General features: G+C 36.7%; 1 protein-coding gene across 4 annotated transcripts in view; it reads right to left on the reverse strand.

The window, feature by feature from the left end:
* The window catches only part of ARHGEF3 (Rho guanine nucleotide exchange factor 3), a 156,926-nt gene that overhangs the window by 77,211 nt on the left and 54,574 nt on the right, over positions 1–25,141 (reverse strand). For 3 of the 4 annotated variants that reach the window (XM_080385015.1, XM_080385013.1, XM_080385014.1), the window contains one exon: positions 1,916–1,978. In XM_080385015.1, coding sequence (XP_080241141.1) covers positions 1,916–1,978 — 63 coding nt within the window. Of the gene's footprint in view, positions 1–1,915; positions 1,979–13,242; positions 22,972–25,141 lie in introns of those variants that run through there. The other variant, XM_080385016.1, reaches the window with a different exon arrangement.

A 25,141-nucleotide genomic window follows, 5' to 3' on the forward strand; every position in this document is an offset into this window, starting at 1 on the left:
TAATATAATGTAGAAGAATTCAGGGCAAAGTAAGTTCCAGTGACACAAGACACAGTATATTCTGGCCGGCTGTACAGCGTAAGATAAGCAGTACTTTCTGGTAACAGAAAAAAGTGGTGACAGACTTGAGGCTACCTCAAGCAGAAAAGATAAATCAACTAGTATTTATATAAATTGTCCATTTAAATAAACTGACCATTCTTCAAGATACACCGCACACCACTGCCCATTACACCCTCGTGGGATATTCTCCACCCTGCTGACCTGCATAATTCTGAAGTCCTCAGATCACCTCCCTCTAAGAATTCACCTGTTAACAGGAACCGTACCTTTTAAGCAGTATTTAAACCTTTAGCTGTTAGACTCATACTCAATACACATTCAAGTATTTCTACAGCAGTGTAACAGCTTCTACACAAGAGAATTTTACATAATTGTCTTAATTATACAAGAATAAAATACATACTCTTTATGGAAACATGAAAACAGTTAAAACCAACATTTTCCATCCTAGGTCAGAGTAAGTAATCTAAAATGTTATCCATTAGTCCAGAATAAATAGTCAACAATTTTGAATCTTCAAATCCCTGAAGAATAACAATTCCTTTAAAACTCCTTTAAAGGAATAACAGTTCTTTGAAGTTGGGCTCACTGTAAAGTCTAACGTGATTAACTAACATTAAAGTATTAGATAACAGAGAAGGTCAGGCTACTGTGGGTTTATGATCTCCAAAATAGTTCTGGATTCTACCCAGCCCACTCAAAGTGCCTACAAGAGCTCGCATTTGTCTGCAGCCATCCAGGCAGGTAAACCCTTAATGTAATTGCTTCTTCAAAGAACAGGTAATACTTCAAAAGCAAAATTAAGATCTGATCATTAAAGAAACCACAGCACTAGGTTTGGCACATGTTAATAAATAAAATAAAAAAACCCACCTGTTAAAACAAGCAGCTTTTAGTCTCTGTTTTTTAACTTTTTCTGCCTGTACTACATAAGAGGTCTACTGAAAGGGAAAACGGGTTCAACAGCTGACTGTAAACAAAACACTGAAAATGATACTAACACTGAACAGAAGGAACCGTAAATATTCCTACATCTATTGTAATTCCATGGATTTGAAATGATAAATGCAACTGTACCCTCATGCCACAACTTTACATGGAAAATTAATATTGCACTTTACTGCATAATTACACTCATTAATACTTTGAATCAACATCCACCAAAATCAACAGTTTCTTCCTTATAGCTTATTTTTAAAGGAAGCAGACATCAACCACTGTAGTAATTTTAAAAAAAATAATAAAACAAGCCAATATTTCACCTTTACTTCCAGAGACAATTAAAAAATTCAGTCAGGAACAGCCTACTTGTACCAAAAAATACACATTATAAGTTGCGTATTTTTTATAAAACATGTTTTCTGATGTAGTCTTCACATCTGAAGTGCATGATACGTGATACATGCATCACTTCAGCAGCGACACACGTAGGTCCCAATTGTATTAATATCACATCACACAGTTTCACAACATCAGCATTAACCACCACTGACATAACCGAAATAAAATTTCTTATACAGCCATGCAATGGGAGAAAGGTCTGTCTCTAAGTCTGGCATTCACAATACCCTTTTATCCTGATAATTATCTCCTTATAAAAGATTCACTGTTTTACAAGAAACTGTTATCCTGGCTTTTTATTTTTCTCTTTCAATATTTTACTACAGAAAAATGAATGCAGTAATACATGAAGTGTAATATTTTAGTAATAAGCAGAACAAGTTATTCATGCAATGTATGAAAACAACACAGCTGAACAGATGAAGGGGTTTGTTTCAGAGTACCCACAACAGCCACATTTCAGTTCAAGGGGGTGTGAAGGGAAGGCAAAAAGGAAAATGAAATTACTCACACTTGTATCCAGGCTGCAGATACTGATTGTATCTTCATCTTGAGTACTCTGTTTTCGTTTTTTCTATAAAACAAAATTAAAAGAAAAGCTCAGTTTTGATGAAGAGCAGCTACCACAAGAGCTTGATCCTGAAACAGGTATATATAAAGAAGCAATACACATACATATATGTGTATAGTTAATTATTTTCTCTCATCATTATAATCACCATGCATGTGAATATAAACTCTTATTTTCACAAGTTGAAAAGTTACATATTAGCACATTAGTAAATTAAAATCTGTTCCTTTTTCTACTCATACAGCATTATGTTCACTTCAATTAAGAAACTTATTTCTAACTAAAAGCACAAGTAAACATTGCATATTGTAAATTGAACTTTGGCACTTGATATGAACTTTTCTAACTAATGAGACTGTCAGGAGGAGAAACTCATATTTTGTGTCAAAAGCCTATACTTAGATTTTTCAAAACATACATTCAGCAATCAAGTACTATTCCCAGAGAGTCAATATTACATAGTGAGGATAATAGGTGAAATGTACTGCAGGAATTAAATTAACATATTTTTGGATTTCACTGTACACATCAGTGTTTGCATTCTGCTCTATATCCAGGTTTTGTTTTGGAGAATGGCAAGCCCCCCACTCATCATTTCACAGGTTCACCACAAGATTAATCTTCACGCCCTTCAAATAAGTATGAAATGTCATTTAACAGAGCTCTGCATTTTCTACCACACTGGGAAGATTTAGGGAACAAGAGAAGTCACAGAATACATGATCCTTATTTATCCAGCTGTGTTGTCTTCCACTGCCAACTAAAGATAAGCGTTCACACATAACAGCAGCTGGGATTCAGCTTCCAGTCTACAGAAGTCCAAGATAAGCAATTTAAAGAACAAAAAACCTCACACAGGTGCCATACAGAGCTCCTATCTTACAAGATGATGAAAGCTCAGCTATAAGGCAGAAGCTGCACATTGTGCAGGTACTTCTTACTTTTTTTTGAAAAATTCTATATAAAAAATGCGCTCCCTCGACCATACCCATGCTTCTAGCTCTTCCAGACCTTGGAGGTTTTATTCCATCAAGCCAGTGAAACAACCGCTGCATCTACTAGGTCAAGTATACGGCTTCCGAGAACTGTTTTTTCTTTGGTAAACAAAGATAAGGAATACCTACCATAGAACCCAGAAATTTTTATTTCATGCTGTTTTGAAATTAAACAGTAGGTGTTGAAACTACACACTAGAAGGGATGAAAAAACAGGTAAATTGTAAGAAAAACAATTACATATTGAATGAGTCTGGGACAGCCTCCACAAAGCAGATCCCTCGCTCCACCTCATACTTTACTAAGCTCATAAAAAGATCACTCCTTACTTTATTTTAGATCTTCTACTTACTGAAAAGTAACACATACACACACACAAAAGAATCTACCAACTACATGCATACTATACTATTATTGTTCTCTGGAAGTTTGTAAGTATTAGACTACTAATGTTCTCTGGAAGCTTGTCTCAGTGGCTATGCAAGACAAGTAATCTCATACAGAAATTTTTAAACATCACCAACCACTGCAGGCAAGATTAATGTTTAAAATTTTCTACGACTTTCAAGGGCTGTTGGGGGGGGGGGGGGGGGAGGAGGGCAACACCATGGCAAAAAAATTAGTTTCCAATAATTAAGCTACCAAATACATTTCTTTCCCCATAATAAGTGGATTAGAAGCAAAGATTGCAGTGGATATTGTGCAGGGAGCATAAGGTGCTCATTACATTAATCCCTGCTCTTTGTGAGGATCTTTTTACCCAAAGGAGTCACAAGTCCTGTCTCGGTTGCCATAGCACAACACAGCTGACCTCTGAATCTCTCATGTTCCAGAAAATCACCCCTTAAATGCTACTCTTCATTTTATGTTTTAAATCACATGGCACATCAAGCACTACAAGCTTCACTCCATTTTGATCTCAATTTTGTGTGTATTCCTTTCACAAAAGATCCTAGAAGTTCAATGTAACGGCTTTAGGATGAACCCAGAAGAAGTCATGTGACTAAGCATGGTATGTATTGCATGTGTTCATAGCGGAATAAGTTTCACTGAAAAGCCAAGGATCTTTGACGATAAGATGAATTTATAGCTCAAACACTGAAAGGAGTTAAGTAGCATATTAATGAAGAAGTTGAAGTTCCTGAGAGAATTTAAGTAAGCAGTGCTTTGAGAGGTTCAAATATCTATTGCACACTTTGCTTGAATGACAAATAAATGTATCAAACAAATCCTAACTGCATCATATTGTATTCTAGTAGGTTTTTCATACCAGCTTATATTGCCACATATGACTATGTCAAGCTGAAAAACATGTGAATCTTTATTCAACATGACACCTGCACTGGCCCAGGCATAGCACTAGAAAGGACTGATTTCCTGATTGCATTTTATTACCTTGCACATGAAGTATTCCTAGTTCCTGTTAATATCTCTTACAATTATCTATGGCTGCAGCAATCACCAGTTTTAATACAATTTAATAGCTTTTTTTTTTTTAGACTATATGGATTGAAGAAGCATGCACAATAGGGAGAAGGAAAGCCCATCCTGAGTGTGCTATATTAAGATTATATACACTAATTAAAGTCCATGAGTATACCCATGCAGAGATCTTACTGAAAACCGCAGAAGATTTAACCACAAACATGTCAAAGGACAGAAAAGTTGAGGCCCTTACTGATACCTGAGCATGCCCGAGTTATATACACAAGTTATGTTCCTTACGTGTGTAATACATAATCACATTCTAATATACTGCATATGAGTGTTGTTTTAATGGAACCAAGCTGGAGATTGTATCAAGTTTTATTTTCATTAAAATCCCATAAGAAGCCCCAACATATTATGAATACTATGAAACAGGGATAATTTTTAAGACATGACCATTACTGTTCCCTATCTTGATTCTTGGGAAGCACGCTAAAGCTATTAATCTGAATATTCCTGAAATTTTAAACTGAACTATCCAATTAGAACCCATCTCTATTTTAAATTCAGAGTAATAATATTAAAAATAACCCATGTAAAAGGTAGCACGCTATCCTTACACTAGACATGATCACTCATCTCCACTGTATATTATTTATGAGTAATGCCACACTGCAACATTACATGAAATACATTAAATACAAAATACTGCGATTACTCCATATTGGTCTACGAGCAATGGAAAAATGCCACCCACTAACTCACTGCAGAGTATTTCTTTATCAAAATTTGTATGTACTTGAAACTAAATTGAAAAATGTTATGAAGCTGTTTGCCTTGCTGGGAAAAAAGGACAGCTTGCAACACTTTGATAACTCCCCTTTTCCGTACAGTATTTTTAGACCTAAAAAAGGTGTAGATGTCTGCATGAAAAAAGTATACCCATAACAAGTATCTATTCTGAACAGAGATGTGCCTGTGTTTTCTAATGCATTACATGCATCTGAATGTGTACCTTTAGACTGAAAAACATTTTCTATCACACTTAGGGCTTTTTGTCTTTTGGAATACTAATAAAAAAATTAAAAATCTAAGTCCCCAGACCACGATGACTGGATGTATATTTGGTTTGAATCTTGATCTCTGCTTGTGATACTGTTGCTTAAAAGGCTATGGTTACATCCACAGCTATAGAGACAGAACAGCTCCTGATCTTACCATAGCAGAAAAGAGTTGTTCTCCATAACTATCTGGCAGGGGATGAGAAAGTAAGATATCCAATTATATGTTAAAACAGTGATTTAATTAAAGGAATTAGAGCAATACGACATTGTTATAGGAAGGCTGAATTAACAACCTCTCGCCATCACAGGGGGTTAGTTATCAATTTCACAGATTTATAATTTACCACCTGGGAGATGAAATGCAAAGATGCACAAAAATAGCTTGATAAAAAAGCCCATCCTGTGATGAGGAAGGAAACACTTCTCAGAAGAATCACTGGCTTTTGCTAAATTATCCATCCATTCTAGTTGCTTAGAAATGGGTCTGCACGCAGGCCCACATCTAAATAAGTAACAGTTCACGAGAATGTATTTGCATAGGCACATAAAACCCTTAAACCTTCTAAGTTATAGACTAATTTCAAAACCAAACATAAAACAACTTACTTTTTAAGCCCTTTTATCATACAGAAATCCATTTAACAAATGAGGATCCATTCATTCTACCAAAACAGACTTCCTCCACCCCTCCAAAACAAAAAGTCCAAAATAAAGAAAAATTAAAGCCCATTTAATCATTCTGTATTTCGAATTGTTTTCATATGAAAATATCTAAAAAACTTAAGTCTTTCCAGAACATATATATGGGCACACTTCAACACTGCTAATTGGAAGTAAGCAACTTCACAAAAAAAGAGTTCTAATATGATTTAAATAAGTATAAATAGGTGGAAGTGCATATATGTATACACACATATATATAAATATATGTGCATACACAAATACATATATACATTTATATATCACATACATTCCCCCCCACTGCCTTTTCTGCCTTTAAAAAAAAAAAAAAAAAAAAAAAAAAGGCAAACATATCACATGTTCTACTATGGTTCCTTTTGAATGTCCTATTCAGATTTTGGGGGACGGAAGTACGCAATGAACTACAAAATACTTGGGTAAACATTGTTAAGTCTAAGTTAAAGAAACAGCTTTCCATACCAGTAATAATTTGAAGTTTCTTTAAAAGGATTTCTAGTTGGCAAAATGCAAGTTTACATATTTTTTTGCAAAGTTCAATAATGAGAGCAATTGTGGACTCTCAGTCCCAGTTCTCATAATAGAGCATTACAACACACTGCATTTTCAAAGGAAAACATCTAAAAATGAATGAATGCAAACATATAAAACAGTCAGAGACATAAAATATGTGAATGATTTCCCATTTGATTGCCTACTTTTATGAAAGAAAATTGGGTCATGAATAATGACCCAATGAATACATTCATTCATTAAGATACGCACACTGCATTTTCACGAAGTCTGTCCTATGTAATACAAGTTTAACCAAAAAATAAAACCCCTTAAACTAAACAAAAAATAAAATTTGCAATAATACAGAAAAAGAAAAACCAGGTAGCCAACAAAATTTTTGATCTTTTTTACTGTTGTGGAAAAGGCAGGAAAGGATTCACTGTGGGTTTCATGCTTCTCTCCAGTTTATGGTACACAACAGTCAAGAACAACCAAAAGGGCAGTATCTCTATCAGACTGAGTTAAACACCAAAACCAACCAAAGAAAAACAGTATGAAGAGATTAGGTATAGTCAAAAATAAAATCCAGAAGCGATTCACATGGAAGGAGGAGAGAAAACAGACTAAATACTTAACAAAAAGTCAAATATCATAGGCCAGAAAAGGTTCAAAGAACACCCCAAAGGGCAGACTATATCTGCATGAAAAGCAGCTCTACTACAAACTTGGGTTTGTTTTTTTTAAAAAAGCAATCAGGATCTCCTTAGCCAGCTAAGAGCTCTCTCAATGTACAAGTAACCTTCATATCAAAAACCTGATAATGGCCTTCTGCACTAGGAATCACAGTCAGTGTTGAAGCAGCTGGGAATAAGGCAGGAACATACCATCATTTTCTTTCTATAAAGACACCAAATCACAACAATAATCCAGACTTTCATGTTTATTTCTAATCACACTCTTTTCAAGCAACACTCAAAAAAAAAAAAATCCAGTTAGCTTATAAATTCTCTTGACATGGAAATAATTTTTATCAGCAAAATCCACATATATATACTAGTGATTCTCAGCACCCTTTCATTCTGGTACAGTCAAAAGAACACTCAAGACACCACACTTCTCACCTTCTTTCCTTTGTAGTTTGCCAGTACTTCCCCACCCATCCATAACATGTTGATCCTCCTCTTAAAAAAAGCCCTGAAAAACACCTCTTGCCAAGACCAAATTTATTCCTTTAATGACTCCAAAACCTCCACCTGTTGTTGCCTGTGTTATAAGATCTGTTTCAAGTTTTCACTGTTTCCATTTCAAATCACATCCAATTTTTTCAAATGTATCAAGCTCCCAGTCAGTTATATCACAGAGTATGGAGGATTTAACCTTGGGACACAGAGCCCAGTGATGAGGCACAAATAGCACAAAACAGACGTTAAAAGGTATGCAAGCAGTAGTGAGGTAGGATGAAAGAAATAATGACAAACTGGACTAGGAAGGAAATAGGCCACATTTCAGTTCTCCAGACTAATTTAAAATGTTTCTAGAAGTCTCATTGATGATACAGCCAGAAAACTAAAAATTTAAATATTTCGGTTTGGTTGTCCTTATACAACAGGAGGAAATTCTGACTAAATGCTTCAGTATTTTTCTCACCTGCTGTTGTCACTCAGTTAACGAAATACACCTTGGATCCAGCTTAAATTGGGTATAAAATTACTAGGGGAAAATATTAACAACCTTCTATCTCGAGGTTAGTTGAAGAATCACTAATTTACCATTTCCTGCCTCAGGTGGTGGGATGTAACATCACAACACAGACTTCAGAAGCACAATGGAAGAGGCAGCAGTGGTGTTTCATTACCCAGCTTCAAGCCAGAACACTCGTGACACTGAAACATGCAGTAAGTGTCATGTAGGATTACTCATTTTCCATCTTGCTACACTGCTACTGCACTGACATTCAAGTGTCTCAAGACGAAATAAAAGTACAGATTTAAAAAAAAAAAAAAAAAGAAAAAACCACACCCCACTTGGGCCCAGCTGATACAATGCACAGTTCCAAAAAAGCATCCATGTAGAAGGAGACCACGTCGTATTAATCACATAAGCATCTCTGTCTGCAATAACCAGCTGGAAACATCTGAGTTTCCCGTTGAATATGGTGTGCCTTCTAAGCCCGGTTCAGAGCTAACCAATTACGATTTCACAGTGATAATTCATTCCCTAGTTTAAGCTCGTTCCGAGATACATGAATCTTCTGTCACCCTCTACGGCCAGCCCTCTTGTCACTCTACCATAGCCTACCAGTCACCTCCACACCAGCACCAGTATTCCTCCCTGGTTACCTGTCACTTCCATGGCCGTACCAGACACTTCTAAGAGCTTGAAGGCATGGGAAGACAACAACATCTAAAAGCAAGTTTTCCCAGAGCCTAGTGCCTTTTTTTTTTTTTTTTTTTTTTTTTTTTAGCTGAATGCTCCATCATCATACGTGGGTTTGGGGACCATAACTTCAGAATACTGAATTCTAATACAACTTTATTTTAAAATAACAGCGGTTGTTACCCTGCATTCCAATACCACAGTTCTTTATATTGTTTGGCAAAGAGCACTTGCTTAAGCTCTGAAAAGAACCAAAAATTCTTTAGTTTTATAATAAAACCAGTTTCTATGTATATTTCCGCTGCCCTCTACTGTTCAGAATACCAAAGACATTACAGGTTTCGTTTTCACAAGAAAAAAAAAAAACATAAAAATCTAAACAAAACTTTATTCCTTTTGAGGGAGAAACAGAGATGACCGGATTGCAGAGTTTGCACCAAGCCTGGTACAAAGCTTTGCTGATTCAATTTCCCACCCTGCACATGTTCTGCTGGCAGGGTCTTTGTGTATTGGTGTTAGTTACAGAACTTGCTTGTTTGTGATGTCCCAAGCAAAACAAATGAAAGAAACTGCTCTAAGTCTGTCACAACACAGCAGAAAACTGAAATGGAGGTGAGGTCATCTACGGCACTTCGGGCTTTGCTACTGAACCTATCTAAGCCCTTCTGAAGAGACGCTCCTACCTGCAGACAAAATGGCAGCTCCTTTTCAGCCTTCTCTGACCACAGAGAGCACGTTTTATTTCTGCTGTGCTTACCATGATGGATTTAAGATTTTCCGGTCAATGTAATATAAAATGAACACCGAAGTGAACAATGAAATGAAAGTTATGTTCAATGTGTTGAGCATTAACAACAGGAAATGGGTGTGCATGTACGGGATGCTGTAAGGACAAGGATCAGCAGAGCTTTGTTTGAGGACTGGTATTTATTCTGTCTTTATTTAACCTTCTTCCTTCCCCTTTTCAGAAGACGGGGAGAGTATCAGTCATTGGAATCTAGCAGAGTTAAACATGCTGAAAGTTTTTCATAGTTTACTATAAAGTCTAACTGAAATTCAGATAAATTACATTTCTTTCTTTCTCTGTAGTTCTTTGTTACATGACTGAACAGCCGGCTTTATTATATGATCCTTTCTCAGTTGGAACTTGAAGACTGCTACATAAATTATGCCTTTAACTAACACAATCAATATCCAAGGATTCTAAATTCACCCAGCATATGAATAAAAACTAAGATGCAATTTAAGAGTCCATACACTACTTAGATTTAGCTGCTGTCGTTCTGACAAACACAGCTTCTTTTCACCTGGGATCTGTCAGATCCAGTTCTTTGTGACCCCAAATAACATAATCAGTCAGTTTACAAATAATCCCTGGATTCCTTTGCCAAGTTGATGTGAGGAAGTTGCAGTTCCCAGCTTTGTACGTTTGTGTCGAGGGAGTTTATTATAGGTCTAGTTGTAAAAGTAAGAATAATCGAAGTCGGGCTATTTTAATGATCTAACTCTAGCCTTAAACGTTTTGTGCACTTGAAGGCATGGGGACTTCCTCTCACTGGACAGCAGCGACCAGTACTTGCTGCAGTTGACCATTTAATCACAGCTGTCAACCACCGATTGTGGTTCCAAAACAACTACATCTGTGTATGTAACACATAAGACCTCTTTTTCCTTCCAACAAAAATCACAATGAATGTTTCTCATGACATGCAGATTCATTCAAATTACACTTTATCATTATTTTTATTATATAATTTATTGGAGGGTTGGGGGTTTTATTGTTGGGGTTTTTTTTAAGAATCCAACAGAGCTTCTCATTGTAAAAGAGATCTTGGATTGCTGATACTGTGCACAGCACTGGAACCACATACAGCAGAATGAAACAATTCCCATAAACTAGGTCTCCACGTGGCATTAAATTGGCTTACATTTGCATAAATAGCAGTCAACCCTCATTGTTCTAATACTCTACTGCTGCTCTGCTTTCTCCCAGTCTCCTGCCTTCAGCATCGTTATGCTGCTGTACCTTTAAAACCACAGACAGGATCCTGCATATAGCTTTTGATCTACCAGCCTCAAGTGCTCTTCTTCAGCTTCACACAGAATAGATAAACTGGCTACACCCAAAATGGATTTTTTTCTGCAGATAAACACAATATTGCTTTTACTAAAATTACATGTTGCTATATCTATTTTTTGGTTCAACGTAAACAAACACACACAAACACTTTAGCTCGATTTCTCAGGAAACAAGGCTTATGGGATACTGGTCAATATCCCTGCGACTCTTAATTCTTTTATTTTTGTAAAACTTGTTGCCCAGTTTCAACCAAAACTGACGAAGAGATAAAGACTTCAGTCATTTTGAACAAAGCGTATAGAACAGGAGACAGAATTTACATCCAACTTAGAAGATTTCAAAGTGAGCTCAGCAATATTAGTAGACCCTAAACAATCTGTGTGACTTTACTTCATAAACATGCATCTCCCTTGTGTTCCATAAAAAAAGTGTCATTTAGTATATTTTCTCTACTATAAATTTTCAAGTGAATGAAACCTAAAACACATACCCACAGCAAATATGCATATTAAGTACATCCAAAAAGACTACGCCAATTTAACAGTATGGCAGTTAATCAGTTCTTAAGCTATTTAATAAAACCCAAGAATTCCAATGTACAACATCTGTTAAACTAATTTTCAGTAGTTGAATAGCTCTTCATTTCTCTGACAGTCTTAATAAACTTTCCAAGACCGTTGCAATTTTGATTTACCTTTCTTAAACATGATTTAAGTCAGAACTGCATAAAGCATTTCAGATAACATCTTAAAAACATTCTATGCAATAAATTCATCACAGACCATCTCTTTCCCTATTGCAAAAATGTTATACAAAAAATATATATCCCAATTAACAATCCAGTCTTAAGCTTCAGTATATTTAAGCCACATTCTCCACAGCAAATCCTAGTGCATACAGGCCCTTGAACACATCCCCAGGTCACTTGCTTCACACTACAGGCACTCACCTTTATCACATGTTCCTAAGAACTTCAAAGTACGGTTTTCTTCAACATATGTGCAAATATTTTGAAATAACTTAGCTTCTTAAATAAAAGGAAGCTCTCTAGTTTTCCAGTGTATGGAAGGATCATACAAACTGGGACTAGAGCTGCAAAGTTAAGAGATCAGATTGTGCACTTGTGACCCTAATGTGCTACTCTTATCCACATACTATTAACAGCCCAAAACCAAAATCCCACATGAATCATTAAGAACAATCAAGTATTAAATGCTAACCATTGCAACATGTAAGCTAGGTCAATACGTACAATGCAGGTCTTTCTAGATTATGCTGAAAGGTCTGAAATTACAGATTTTATAATATAATTGTATACTCTGTTCTACTGCTTAGTTAACATTACAATCAGGAAGTGTTTTCCCAAAAAATATTTAACCTAAATCTCACTTGCTATGAAATAAACCTACTTATTCCTGCGGTACCCTTAGCAAATACAGAGAACAAGTACCAACTTCATAATTGTTCCCACACACACTCAGAGACCTCATATCAAGTCTTACTTCTTTACACACAACATGAGCTATATCTTTTAAATTTCCTTCATAGGCTCTATTTTCTAGAGTTATTATTAATCTTGCTGCTTTTCTGTCCACATCTTTCCAAAGTGTTATGTCTAAAACTTGCACCATTTTCCAGGTGATGCCACATACACATGCTGCAGAGCAGAATCATTATGAATTGTAAATACACCGTAAACAGGATCTGTTACAACTTTCAGTTTGACAGTGGATAGACTTATGCATGTAGCTATAAACGTGCTCATTTAAACCCTTGCAATCAGCCATAATCCTCACTTTGACGGTAGGAGACAGAGGCAGAGATATTTACACGTGTACGATAAAAAAGCAAGACCAAAAACATAAAACCACCACCCTGCAGCAATAAACCACCAATACATAGAGAAAAACAAACTGCCATCCATCCCTTTGGAAATATCAGAGTATTATCTAAACTTCTAACAAATTTCTTTCCTTATAGAAGGAAACATTCCTGCTAAGCAACACTTTGGCTTCGTTAATAGCCAATTTTAAATCCTGGCATGCATGGAAGCAGTATCTGTGCAAGTTCAACTTACTACAATGCCACACACACAAACAAAAAGTAACACAGTCCTTAATTTACACTTACCTGATGATGCACAAAAAAGCAACACCACACCATGGGGTACTTTGTATCGTACTAAGATTTTAGGAGGATTTTTAATACTCAGCGTGACAGTGAAAAGCCTTTGCTACAAAGGAGTCCCTATGTCTCTCCTTCAGTTTTCGGCAGGAACTCCTCCCCATGCAGCCACACAGTTTGCTCTCGCTTCCTGTCATGCAGCGTACTAGAAGTGTCAGGAGCAGTGATATGTATTGTCGTGTCTATCTGTCGTGGTTTTTCCTCACAGACTGCTTCAAACAATATTTTAAACTGACAACAGTGTTTTAAAAATTGCTAACAGCTGAACGGCACCAGAATGGTAAAAGTAAAGACATCATGAATGTGGTTTTAAAGTAACAGGTAGGTCTTTGGGCGCTTAGAGACTCAGTAACTGAAACGCAGCCCACCTCCTCCTACCTGTGCAATTCTCAGGCTTAAACAGCAGCAAATTGGCTTTAAACTCAAGGGCAGACAACTACCTCCAAAGGTGGATGCCTCAGAAAACACTACTGCTGGTAAACACTGAATGCAACTTTTAAACATTCAGTTCACAGAAAACTTACAGTATTTCAGAAAGTAAAGGATCTTAAATTAACAGGGGAATAATGGCAAGAACTCATCACAGAATGTTTTAGATTCAACCCAGAATCAAGGCCCAAAGATAAGCTTGGCAGAGGACCCAAATTTTGCATGCGAGGACGTGTCAAGGAAGTGCAAAGTTTGATTTTATCCCTGGTAGTTCAATATAACTGATGAATGAAACTCCAGTTCTGCTGATTCTCTACTAATCTAGATAAGCAAGCCTTTGGCAACTCATCCTGTGAAACCCAGTGAAACAAAGGTTTGGAAAGCTATATATACCTGAAGCATCAAGAAAGCATTCACCTTGCTGCCTTAAAAAAAAAAAAAAAATCAAATAAGACTGTTGTTACCTCAATGACATGAAATTTCCCAGCCCACTTGAAGTTTCAGAACTGTGGATCTCCTCCTGCAAGGACGCCCTGGACACACACACACTAGCCATCAATATGCCTGAAGACTAAACTTACAGGATTGTGTTCCAGACTTAACTCACACTGCAGAACATAATGCTTCCTTGGGAGCTTTCATATCCGCGTGCCAAATCATTGTTTGGACAGGAATGCCGCAGAGACTGACCTACTAATCATGAGATTCTTCAGTGGTCTCTCTCAAACCTCCAGCTAGGTCACCAGCACTTTATAGTAGATGTTTTCCTTTAATATATGCTCAGTTAATTGCCTTGTTTGGCCATCATATTAAGCCACATTACTTCAAGTAAGAAAAGCTAAGTTTCATGAGGTGTTTGTCTGCAAGTTATCAAAAGGCATAACTTCCCACACATTATATGAAAATTTATATTAGTGTATGATTCATATGTACCAGTTTCAATGTGCATTTGAGCACGTTCAAAATCTAGTGATGCATAGGTATCAACTTCCCTTAGACAAAGTTAGCTAGAAAACAATGCAGAGTATTGACTGAAAAATGGAATCCATAATCATCAGAAGCGATTGAAACAGAGCACTTCACATGGCAAGTAAAAACGAGCAATCTAAAATGGCTTTCCCACATCTTTCCTGCATCACAAATTGAATTAACCTTTTTGGGCAAGTGAAACTTGTCCTCAGAAACTAGTAAAAAAGAACTATTGGGAGATATTTGAGATGTGGCTCTTTTTTGAAGCATACATGAACTCTAATGTAAAGAACAAGTGCAAATACAAGGAAAAAGTAACATCTTGGAATTTTTCTGATGCTTGTACACACGCTGCAAATACACAACAAAAGGTTTCTTGAGTGCTTACCTTTTAAAATATTTTTTATACATTTGTAAGACAGTGAATTCTTGAGTTTACAAGACATATTGATTAGTCTTATTAGACAACTATGTTCCTACTACTATTCTGAAGATACTTTTTTGTTTCTTCAAGACTTCGGTAATAATTGTGTAAAAAGTTCAGGCAAGTATCCATAACGGACAAAGAGAAACTGCTGAAGGTAATAGCCAACTATTCCATTTTAACATACAAAACCCACATATAAGCATAAGATTAATGCATTTCTACCATACTTTCTACATTAAAAGATTTAAGGCTCAAATTTAGCTAAGCACGCAAACTTTTTTTGCTATATTCTTTATGTTAAGCTAGAATTAGACCTGTCAGGTGCAGGGAGAGTGAGCGTTTTTTGATGACAGCATACTACTTCCGTGCTTTAACACCACTACTAACATTAAAACAAGAAATATACAATAAGATTAGAAATTATTTAATTTTTTGTATGCCATTTGTACGTCAACAGTTCCTTGCTTTACCAAATTTGAGGTAATTGCTTCACACACATTTAACTTCTGCTGCTGTTCACTGCACAGTTCGTCTACAACGACAAAGAGAGAGTGTGTTCTGCAGCACCTTCAGTATTACACCCTTTCTTATGTTAGGTTTAAAAGGAGGTTCTGGTAGGAGTCATAGCTACCAGAAGCTGAAAGAAATCACAAGTACGTATGTATATGGTATTTACTTCCATTGAAAGCTAGAGCAATAAGCAATGATAAAAGTATTAGGCCCATGTGGGACTTTCATTTAACTCAGGTCTTTAGCTGCTGCAACTGAGTAATTCCACTTCTAAACCAATAGAACTTCATCTGCTTATTATCGCTTAAAATTAATTCCATTCTAAGAGAAGGGCTTCAAAACTTGGTTTTATAGACTATTCATAGGCAACTGCAGATTCTTTAAAGCATAAGGTCAACAGCTCAGTCTAAAGCTTAAGAAAAACAATGACAAATGGCTATGCACTAAGAAGTCAAACATGAATAAATATGAAGGTTTAAGAAACAATAAAAGTAATTTTAAAAACAGAGTTACCTCCTTTTTCCTTTGATTTAATTAATTGGTAATAATATTTAACTTTTTAGTAAATATGTTGCGTCAGTGATTTTAACACTCACTCTCTCTTCACACACACAGATAATTAATTCACATTGCCAACATCCTTACACCTCACCCTTGATCTGTCCCTATCCTGTTCAATTCTTTTGTGACTTGCTTAGATCTACAAACATGGAGATCTTTTTGCCAGCTGCAAAATTCTGCATACTTCCAGTAGGCAAGAATGTCAAGACAAATTTGAATTTGGGTAGCAAGCTAACAGCAATTCAAACTTCATTTTTAAAGCAAACAGGCCCTTAGTGAGCTGGTGCAATCTTTCATCAGCTCGAAACTCAATTAGAATAAAAAGTTTCTGCTGAGTTTGGAGGAAGAAGATAAAAGGTGAAACTGATACCAGTCAGCAACCAATTCCTTTGACAAGAGCCACGACATCTCTGCAGACAGAAAAAACGAGTTGAAGCAATCTTCAGGAAGCAGACATTTTAGGCCAAGATTTTAAAAATTACTCAAGTATTTCCCTCTTGACGTACTGTAAATGCTGTTAGTCAGTGTCCCTGCCTAAAGATGAACTAAAATCAAATCTTGCCACCTTCTTCTTCTGAGACCCTTCCAGCAGAACACAGTTTATTTTTCAAAGGAAATCCATATAAATTCTATATAAAAGCCTGCAAATTTCTGTCAAGGGTTCTTTCCTTCCTCTTCATTAATTTGTTATTAGGCTGTTACTAGATCTAAGTTATTTCTTAATTTTTCACAGCTTCACATGAAACCCTAATCCTTTGCTATCAGAATTTGGTAATCCCTTACCCAGGATCAAATACAGGAGAGCAATTTTTTGAAGTGTTATGATTTTCATAGGCCTTAAATTGCACCAAAGATGAATTTAGGAAGGCAGGCATTTTTCTATCAGATTTCCTGGTAAATTTGGATTTCCGTATTCCATTTCGTGAAGACCACAACATGCAAACACTTTGACTTGCTATGCTTCTTTATATTTGCATTTTTGCCACTTCTTAGATCACCTATAACCTTCTGCCTCAGTAGCCATTGGAATTTAAGCAGCCTAAAGGCAGATGCCACAGATTTCAGCCTAGTGTCAGGCATGAGATTGGCCAGCCAGACTTTTCCTCATCAATTTAGTGAACCACATTTAAAACCTACCTGTATCAATCAACATAGATTAACAGGATGGCAAAAGCTGCTCTCTAACCTCTGAGTAAATAAAACATTGTATCTGTGGTTTTTCCCTGCAGCTTTGCAGCAGTCAGCTCCAAGGTACTCTGCACTTTGTTGACAGCAACATCAATAGCATCCACCTGAAAGTGCAGCTAGAGCTTTCTTAAATTGTAAACACTCACACAAGTACCAAGGAAGGAAATCTAAGACATCATATGTAGATTTCAGGCAGAACTGCCTCAAAAGATTGAGGCTAAGAAATCATAATTGACAAATTCAAAATACATAAAAATATGAAAGCTGTTCATGCTGTCTCTGTGTGCAGCTAGAGCACTGCCACCGAGTCCACCGCAGTAACAAAACATGAAATGAAACATGCCAGGGCCACGAGCACATCAAATAGCCAGAAACATCCACAGAACTGCAGGTAAAAGCAATCAAATATTACTGTAACTTTGGTTTACAGGAACAGAGAATGAACATGGGGTATTAATGATTTAAACTCAAAAAACCTGCCTCAGCACTTTGTCTGAGAAACTTTCCTGCCTTAGTATTCTCACTTGTAAAATGCCCAAAGCACTGGGGTGGCATAAGGCTGAAGTCTGTCAAATGTTTTAACAAGCACATGATAAGTCTTTATTCAGACAATACACAGCCAGTTTCCAAGTAGCTTCTGCTGGTTGATCTTGTCAAAATCATAGCAAAGTGCAAGCAAAACTACCTAAGCAGTTTCACTGTTACTTTCTTTATAGTTCTTAAAAGTAAGGAAATAGAAAAAAGGAAATAAATACGTAAAAATCATCCTTGCAGGACAGCAGTATCCTACTGCTGCAACTATGATTTTTAACTGTACGACAAATGGGAACATACATATCTGAAGTACTGTGGTAGGAAGACACGTAACATATTCCCTTTTTCACATGCAGAAGCCTAAGCGAGTCAAACGCGGGTTCACATGCAGCCACCAGGCCATCCAAAAAACCCTGCAGCTCTCTCCCTCTTTTCAGAAACCGTGCTGTAAGAGGGGCCGACTTCAAACTTTGTGTAGCAGTCAACCCATTCTTCTGTTTACCTATTGGTAATAGAGGAAAGCCTCCTCAAGACTAGGATTTGATACACGTTTACTATTGGATATCAAAGTTAAAACAAAAAAAAGTTATCAAAAAATCCTGTTACTCTGAAGAAATATATCAACCTGCTTAAATATTCCTTTAATAAAAACCAACCCAACTACAACAACTTCTGAAGCTTTTATCTCTTTCAGCAGGTGACAGCAGCACGAGGAAAGCAAGTTACTTGAATTAAGCTATGAGGGGGCTTGAGTTGTGAAAATAACAGAGGTTCTGCACTCTTCAACAAAATATTATGACAAGACAATAAAATGTCATAAGAATTTTATTAAACAGGAGAACACGCAAAGGCTTGCACGACAGTAATCCTTAAGAGATAACATGCTGGTTTCAGTCCTGCTTTTGTCCACCCTACAAGGTACTTTTAGAGTACCTCCTGACATCACCTCTTGCCTTTGACTGTACTTTATCTAAATGAAATACCTGGCATAACACCTCACAGATTTGAACACTGGTCTCTACACCTCAGTGGCATGTGCTAAGTAGTGGCCTGGCTGTGTCAAGAGATTCCCAGTTCTGTCACTACCATCAAGCAGAGATCCAGAGACTTGACCTGGCTCCTTCTAAGGGCTGGAAGAGATGCTTACTGGTGGCACATTCTCTGCAAGACTTCCAAATTTGCCCATCCAATCTCCAACAGTACAAACTGTCTTGATTTTGTCATTTCTCACATATACTGCCAGAGATAATGATTTGGACAACTCTAAGAACGCTTCCCAAAATGTGAAAAATTGTCACGAGTTTCTGAAGATATTGAGAAAAGAATAATTATAATGTCATAAATAAATGGTGTCACACCAAACTGCACCAGTCACTGCCCAACTGAATACCCTCAGAAAGCACTGCAATTCTTTCCCATCATCATCTAGTATCCTTCCAGTCAGGCCATGCATGCAATCTAATCTTTTTAGGATTGGTATAACCCTAATTTTATAACCTTTTCACAAGGCTACTGGTCTGCTTTTGACTGGAAGTGTCTGAGAGGACAGAGTGATTGCTGAAACTTAGACTACTTCTTTTGAGGGTATTTAAGATTGTGAACCACTGAAAAATTGAAATAGCACTTGGAAACGAAACAGGCTTTCCAAATTCAGCGGGGAGCCTGCTGGCACACGGTCAGATTGAAACTGTTTTCTCATTGTGCATTATGAGTGTTTTAAGGATGCTAAATTTAACTTTCTCTGAAAAGCTTTACAATTAACCACAATCCATGGAGAGACAGCACCAGTGTACAATTTTTGGATCAAAGCCACTAAGTAATAAATATTTTCAAATGTGCGTTTTAGAGTTTTAGAATATTATCTCAAATCACATTAGGATCATTTCAAAACATGCAGCAGAACCTAGGAATTACAACATCTGTCATCATGAGTGGAATTTAAGAGCTTCAAAAGATCTGAATTTACTTTAAAAAAATTAATTTGGAATTATTTAAGAAATATTTCAGTATGTTCTTATAACAGTTTAGATTATAAATTCTTTAGAGAAAGAATAGTTTATTATTATGTTTACATGATATCTAGCAAAATGAAGACCTTTTTTTCTGGTTGCTACTGTAATAACAAAATTTGTTTCCAGGCTGCTATAAATAGACACCATCGTATTGCTCTTATTATGCATTTGTGTCAGATTTTAAAAGACAACCATAGTTTTTAATTGCTGCATACATTCTAACCACAGAAAAGAGCATTAGCTTTCAAGAATAATCTTGTTCTTATATTTAGTTTAAAAATAATTAGGACTCCTACTAAGACTGAGATGTCTCAGAGAAAATCTGGCTTTGAAAGCACTTTTATGTTTGGGAAGAACAGCAGTCTTCATAGAGAGTACCAATAAACCCACTCAAAATGCTTCTTCCAACAGAAAACATCAGGAGGAACTCAAATTTCCTCTTCTTTTTCCATCAGCTCCACAGAACTGTTTATAAGCTCATTCAAAAGTTTTCAGAATGCTTTCCTTCTCTCCCAGTCCTTAGAAGACTTTATTTAGCTTTCTGTCAGAAGTACAACTTGACAACCTAAATCAGAACATGTGGAACTGGAGATGGAGAGGCAGATGTTCGAACAAAACCTCTTGTACAGCAGAGGATTTCCCAAATGTTTCTGCAAATAATGCTCTTGCAGCTTTTTCTAAACGTGTAGTCCATTTCTGTACTTTTTGTTTAAAACTCACTCCACGGTTCCGATTAGTGCTACCCAAACACTGCCAAATTGGAAACTTTTACAATCAACTGAGATTGACCAGTGAGATTTTACAGTATGAGCACTAGGAAATTGGACACCAAGACCATTGCAGTGATTTGGTAAAAAAGGAAACTGTGATGTTAATAACGTATCTTTGTAACAGGTTCTAGTAACAACAAGTTCTACTGCAAGTATCGCAACCAGTAAAAACAAAGATTAGCAACAGAAATCCATGTGTACAACCATTCATGTCCACTAGTCATTTTAAAATAAATTTGCTAATCTGAAATAGTGTAACAACAATAAAATACCACTATATAGTTCAAAATTGTTCCTAAAAATTTCATTTCTCAGACTGAGCGGCATCAAATTCAGCTGGACAACAGCATTGCCCTGTTAACCATTACAGGTTTCTGAAACGAAGTGATAGGAAATAGTAATTTCAGATCACGTGTTCTCTGAGAGCAGCCACTGGTGGGGTGGGGGGAAACAAATACAAAGAAATGGGCAGAGTTAGGCTTGAGTTAAATTGAACAGGGGTCAAGTTCATCTGCTGTTGAACAAAGAAAAGAACAGTAAATGACAGCAGGAGTACAAGGTAACACCCAATCTATGATTAAAGACAGGAAATCTGCTATATAACAGAACATCAGACTTAGCCTAAGAGAATGACAATTGGACCTATCTGCTTTATCACATGTTGCTTCTAGCTCAGTATTGTTTGTATGTGCCAAATAGCTGGCATGACAGGTTTATAGCACATACAGAATATTTCTACTATAAATAACAAACCACACCCGGAACAAAAATAAACTAGTTACAAAGATCCATAAAATAAAGCCCTACAACATTAACAGAATGATTGCATAAAGTATTTCTGAAGAAAATATTGATTTTGTGAAAAGATAACATGAAATTATAAGAAGTCTTTCCAAATGGGAGATATCATGCTATCTTTGTTATCAGAAAAACTCAAAATATTAATTGAATAACTGAGCTTTAATAAACAGAATATGTACAGTGTACGATGTAAATAATCATGGAAAAGTCTTGCAAATGTAAAAGCCTATGACAGTGTCTTCATTTCAAGAATGCATTAGCCAAGTGCTCTATAAGCATGCTTCAAAATTCTTGCCCCAAGCAACATATAATCCAAAGTGTATTTTCTGTAACTAGCATGTAATTAACTTGAAAGTAGCCCTGTAAACTAGGTAATTGGACAGGTTTTATGGCTGTATACTTAACTCATATTTATAGGTAAAAACTGTGAAAGTTTAATAAAACAGCTACTGAATTGAGTTAATGAAAACAGTGCAAACTCCTAAGCATTACAGCACGCTTCTAGATAACACAAGTGGTAACAGCTCAAAACATGTCCAGGGTTTTCTACCCAGAGCCTCAAATTGCTAGAAACCTGGCAAACCCTGAAGGCCAGCCTGCACCCTTCTTTTTTATAACTAACTTATTTATAAATAACTGACAGCGTCTCTCCAGCACATGTTCATGATTCTGGCAGTAGTACTATATGCAAAGAACCTTGTAATTTCCACTACCCATTGATCCTACGAAAAGATACAGCCATTAATCATGGACCTAAGAACTAATATATCAAACAACCGTGTTTTACAGAAATTTCTAATAGAACATTCTGGCATAACATAACTAACCTAACATCACATGTTGTGGATAGAACTTATGGTAATTAAACCATGTGAGTCAGCACATCAGTTTGGAATAACACACTCTTGAATTCTTCAAAATTTTCTAACTGGTCACACTGAATTGCTTTTTAAATTCAGTGTATACATTAAGAATACAACAATTTTGATGTATGTTTTGGAACTGCAGATGGAATTGACTGCTATCCAGTTACGCAAATGCTACACAATGAATTTCTGATAGCATCTCTATTTGTTTGCCAACATAAACCTTGCTGTTCCAAGAGAAATTAGTCTTGTGACTAATCAACAACAGTTCCAATGGTTTGTTCAAAAACAAAACCAATAATAAGCTAAACTATGTAAAACTCCGCCCACAGAATAAGCAGGAAGACATCAAAACCAACACTTTTACAAATAAGAATCAGTGTCTAGGGTGTCAACTTGCTACACAATATAAGCTCCAGTCTTCTGAACTACAAATTGTGTATTAGAGAAGGGAAATTTTAATGCTTCTATTGCCCCCTGCATTGCTGCTATCAACACTGAAGTAAACTTTCCCTGCTCCTGCAACGCTCCAAAGCAGGAACTGCATGGCTACAGAGAAACTCAGCTTCTACTAAACCCATTATACAGGCTGTATGTTTACAGCACCATATTCTAATACATTAAAGCTGAAAGACTTGTAGAATTGTTTCTTACCACTTCTAATATCAGGTATCAGAGACCTTCTGGCCCAAGAAAGGTCAATGCTGGACAGAGGCACAACAGCACCTCCACAAAGGCAGAATAAAAGCAAGCCTGAAATAAGACAGTAAAAGAGTAGTAGTGCTGGGGCAATCAAACTCTGAAACAGAAGAGCTTGCAACCCACTGGAAGAAGAAAGAGATCTAAAAGGAGGAAGTGGAGTACAGGAATGCATCGTCTGTTAGAAAGCAAAAAAGGGATTCTTTTCAAAGACAAAGGGGGAAGAGATGGGCCAGGGATCAAGCACCCACCTAGAATCTCTTTAACCTACTACAGGAGGAGGTAGAATTGGTCTCTGCACAGAGGGAAGCGGATGAGCACAGAGTGCTGGAGCAGGCGCGGAGAGCAGGGATGCCAGCAGGGCGCCCCCGCGTGGAAGAGTCTTTCTATGACACATGAAGGAGCCAGTTTCTGACTGCCAAGTCACAACAGGTACGATATTCCACTCACGGCTATGCTGCCAACTAGGCAGAGTAACTCCCCCACACGCCCGGAGGAAACTAATCAGATTGTGCGTATAAATATAAAATAACAGAAAGCCACATGCGCTTTTCAATGTATATGGTAACTTGTGTTTTAAAATCATATTGGTCATACTACAATGGTATTTAAGCACATTTGACGTAGATACATTAGTGCATCGTTTTGCTTCAACAATTAAGAACAAAGGCCTGTCTGATACCGTTTATAAGTGTCTGTTACATGTAACATCACTGCTTAAGAAAATGTATCAGTGGATACAGACATTAAATAAAACCAGTCAGAATCCAGGAGAGGTAAAGTGGTGCTTTCTGTGATAGTATTATGTAATTTACGTAATTAATCATCAAGGTAAAGCTAGGAACAAACCTCTCTCTTAGAAACCGTTATCTTGTTTAGATTCATGCACTCTGAAGGGAATAACTGAAGTCTGCCAGCCTGCACAAAATAAATATACTGTTTTGTAAATACTGTCTGAATTCTTCCCATTTGGCATAAAAGACACCTCTTTCCCCATGAAGACATTTGCAGCAAAACTAGCAAAGAAACCACTTGCACATCTGAAATTTACTTTCAGCACATTTAGCACATTTTTATGTCAGGCTTCTCATAAATTAGATCAGCCTTCCTCACAGGTGACCGCATCTGCAGCTTGGTTAGTTCAATGCTTCTCTAAAATTAAAAAGGAAACAAAAAGGAGGAAATAGGAAGAAGCCTAGTTGCAGTAATTTATCTTCAGTCTTCAGGCAACCGCGCTCCAAACACATGCCTCAAACTATTTCAAGTAGAAAATGTTGGTTTAGATGTCACTATTTATTTTTAGCACTGAAGTTCTTCAGCCAAATTTGGTGTGTAAGGGGGAAAAAAAAAAGCTAGAGAAACCATCATAGTGGTTCAGATGTTTAAAATATGCAGGAAACTATGCTAGATCTTGGTGGAGCAGTAAAAAGAAATATCAATAATAAGTGGAGACAAAACCCAGCATCCTCTTCAGTTACGTCTGCAACCCCAGTATTCTTCATTAATCAGGTAACTGCTTTTTTTGATTGTCCGGCAGTTTCTTTATGGCCATCTGAAGTGTCATCATATCAATAGTGGGACTACCAGGTACCACTACTTTTGCAAAGTACCTCATGGGGGTGGGGGGGGGAGAATATCACTTAAAGACTTTCAGTAACACAAGCCCACTAATCACATGACAAGATCTAGAAAATTATGCTGCTGGCAAAAACAGAGAGTGGGTGATTTTAAGGGAGTAGGAGGGGAGACAAAGAAGCTGAAATCTGAAACCCCTCAGGAGAGAATCTCAGTCTTGAATTCAGAACTTACACACTTGTTTTTCCATGGTAAGAGTAGTTAGGCTTATTTGTAATTCAAGACTATCACAACTAGCAAACAACCACAGAGGCTTTAATCTTAACGTCTTCTAACTGTGTGTGTATGACTGTACACATGTAATCTGCATTTGATGGGATGCTTTATTAAATCAAACTGTTTCCCACCCTACATGGCAACATAACAGTAATTCCATAGACATTAGAAGCAGCATATTGAACTGCTGTCACTTACATATAAGCACCAAACAATGGTGCTGAGCAA

The sequence above is a fragment of the Falco punctatus genome (assembly GCF_963210335.1).
Source record: "Falco punctatus genome assembly, chromosome: 4".
Lineage (NCBI taxonomy): Eukaryota > Metazoa > Chordata > Aves > Falconiformes > Falconidae > Falco > Falco punctatus.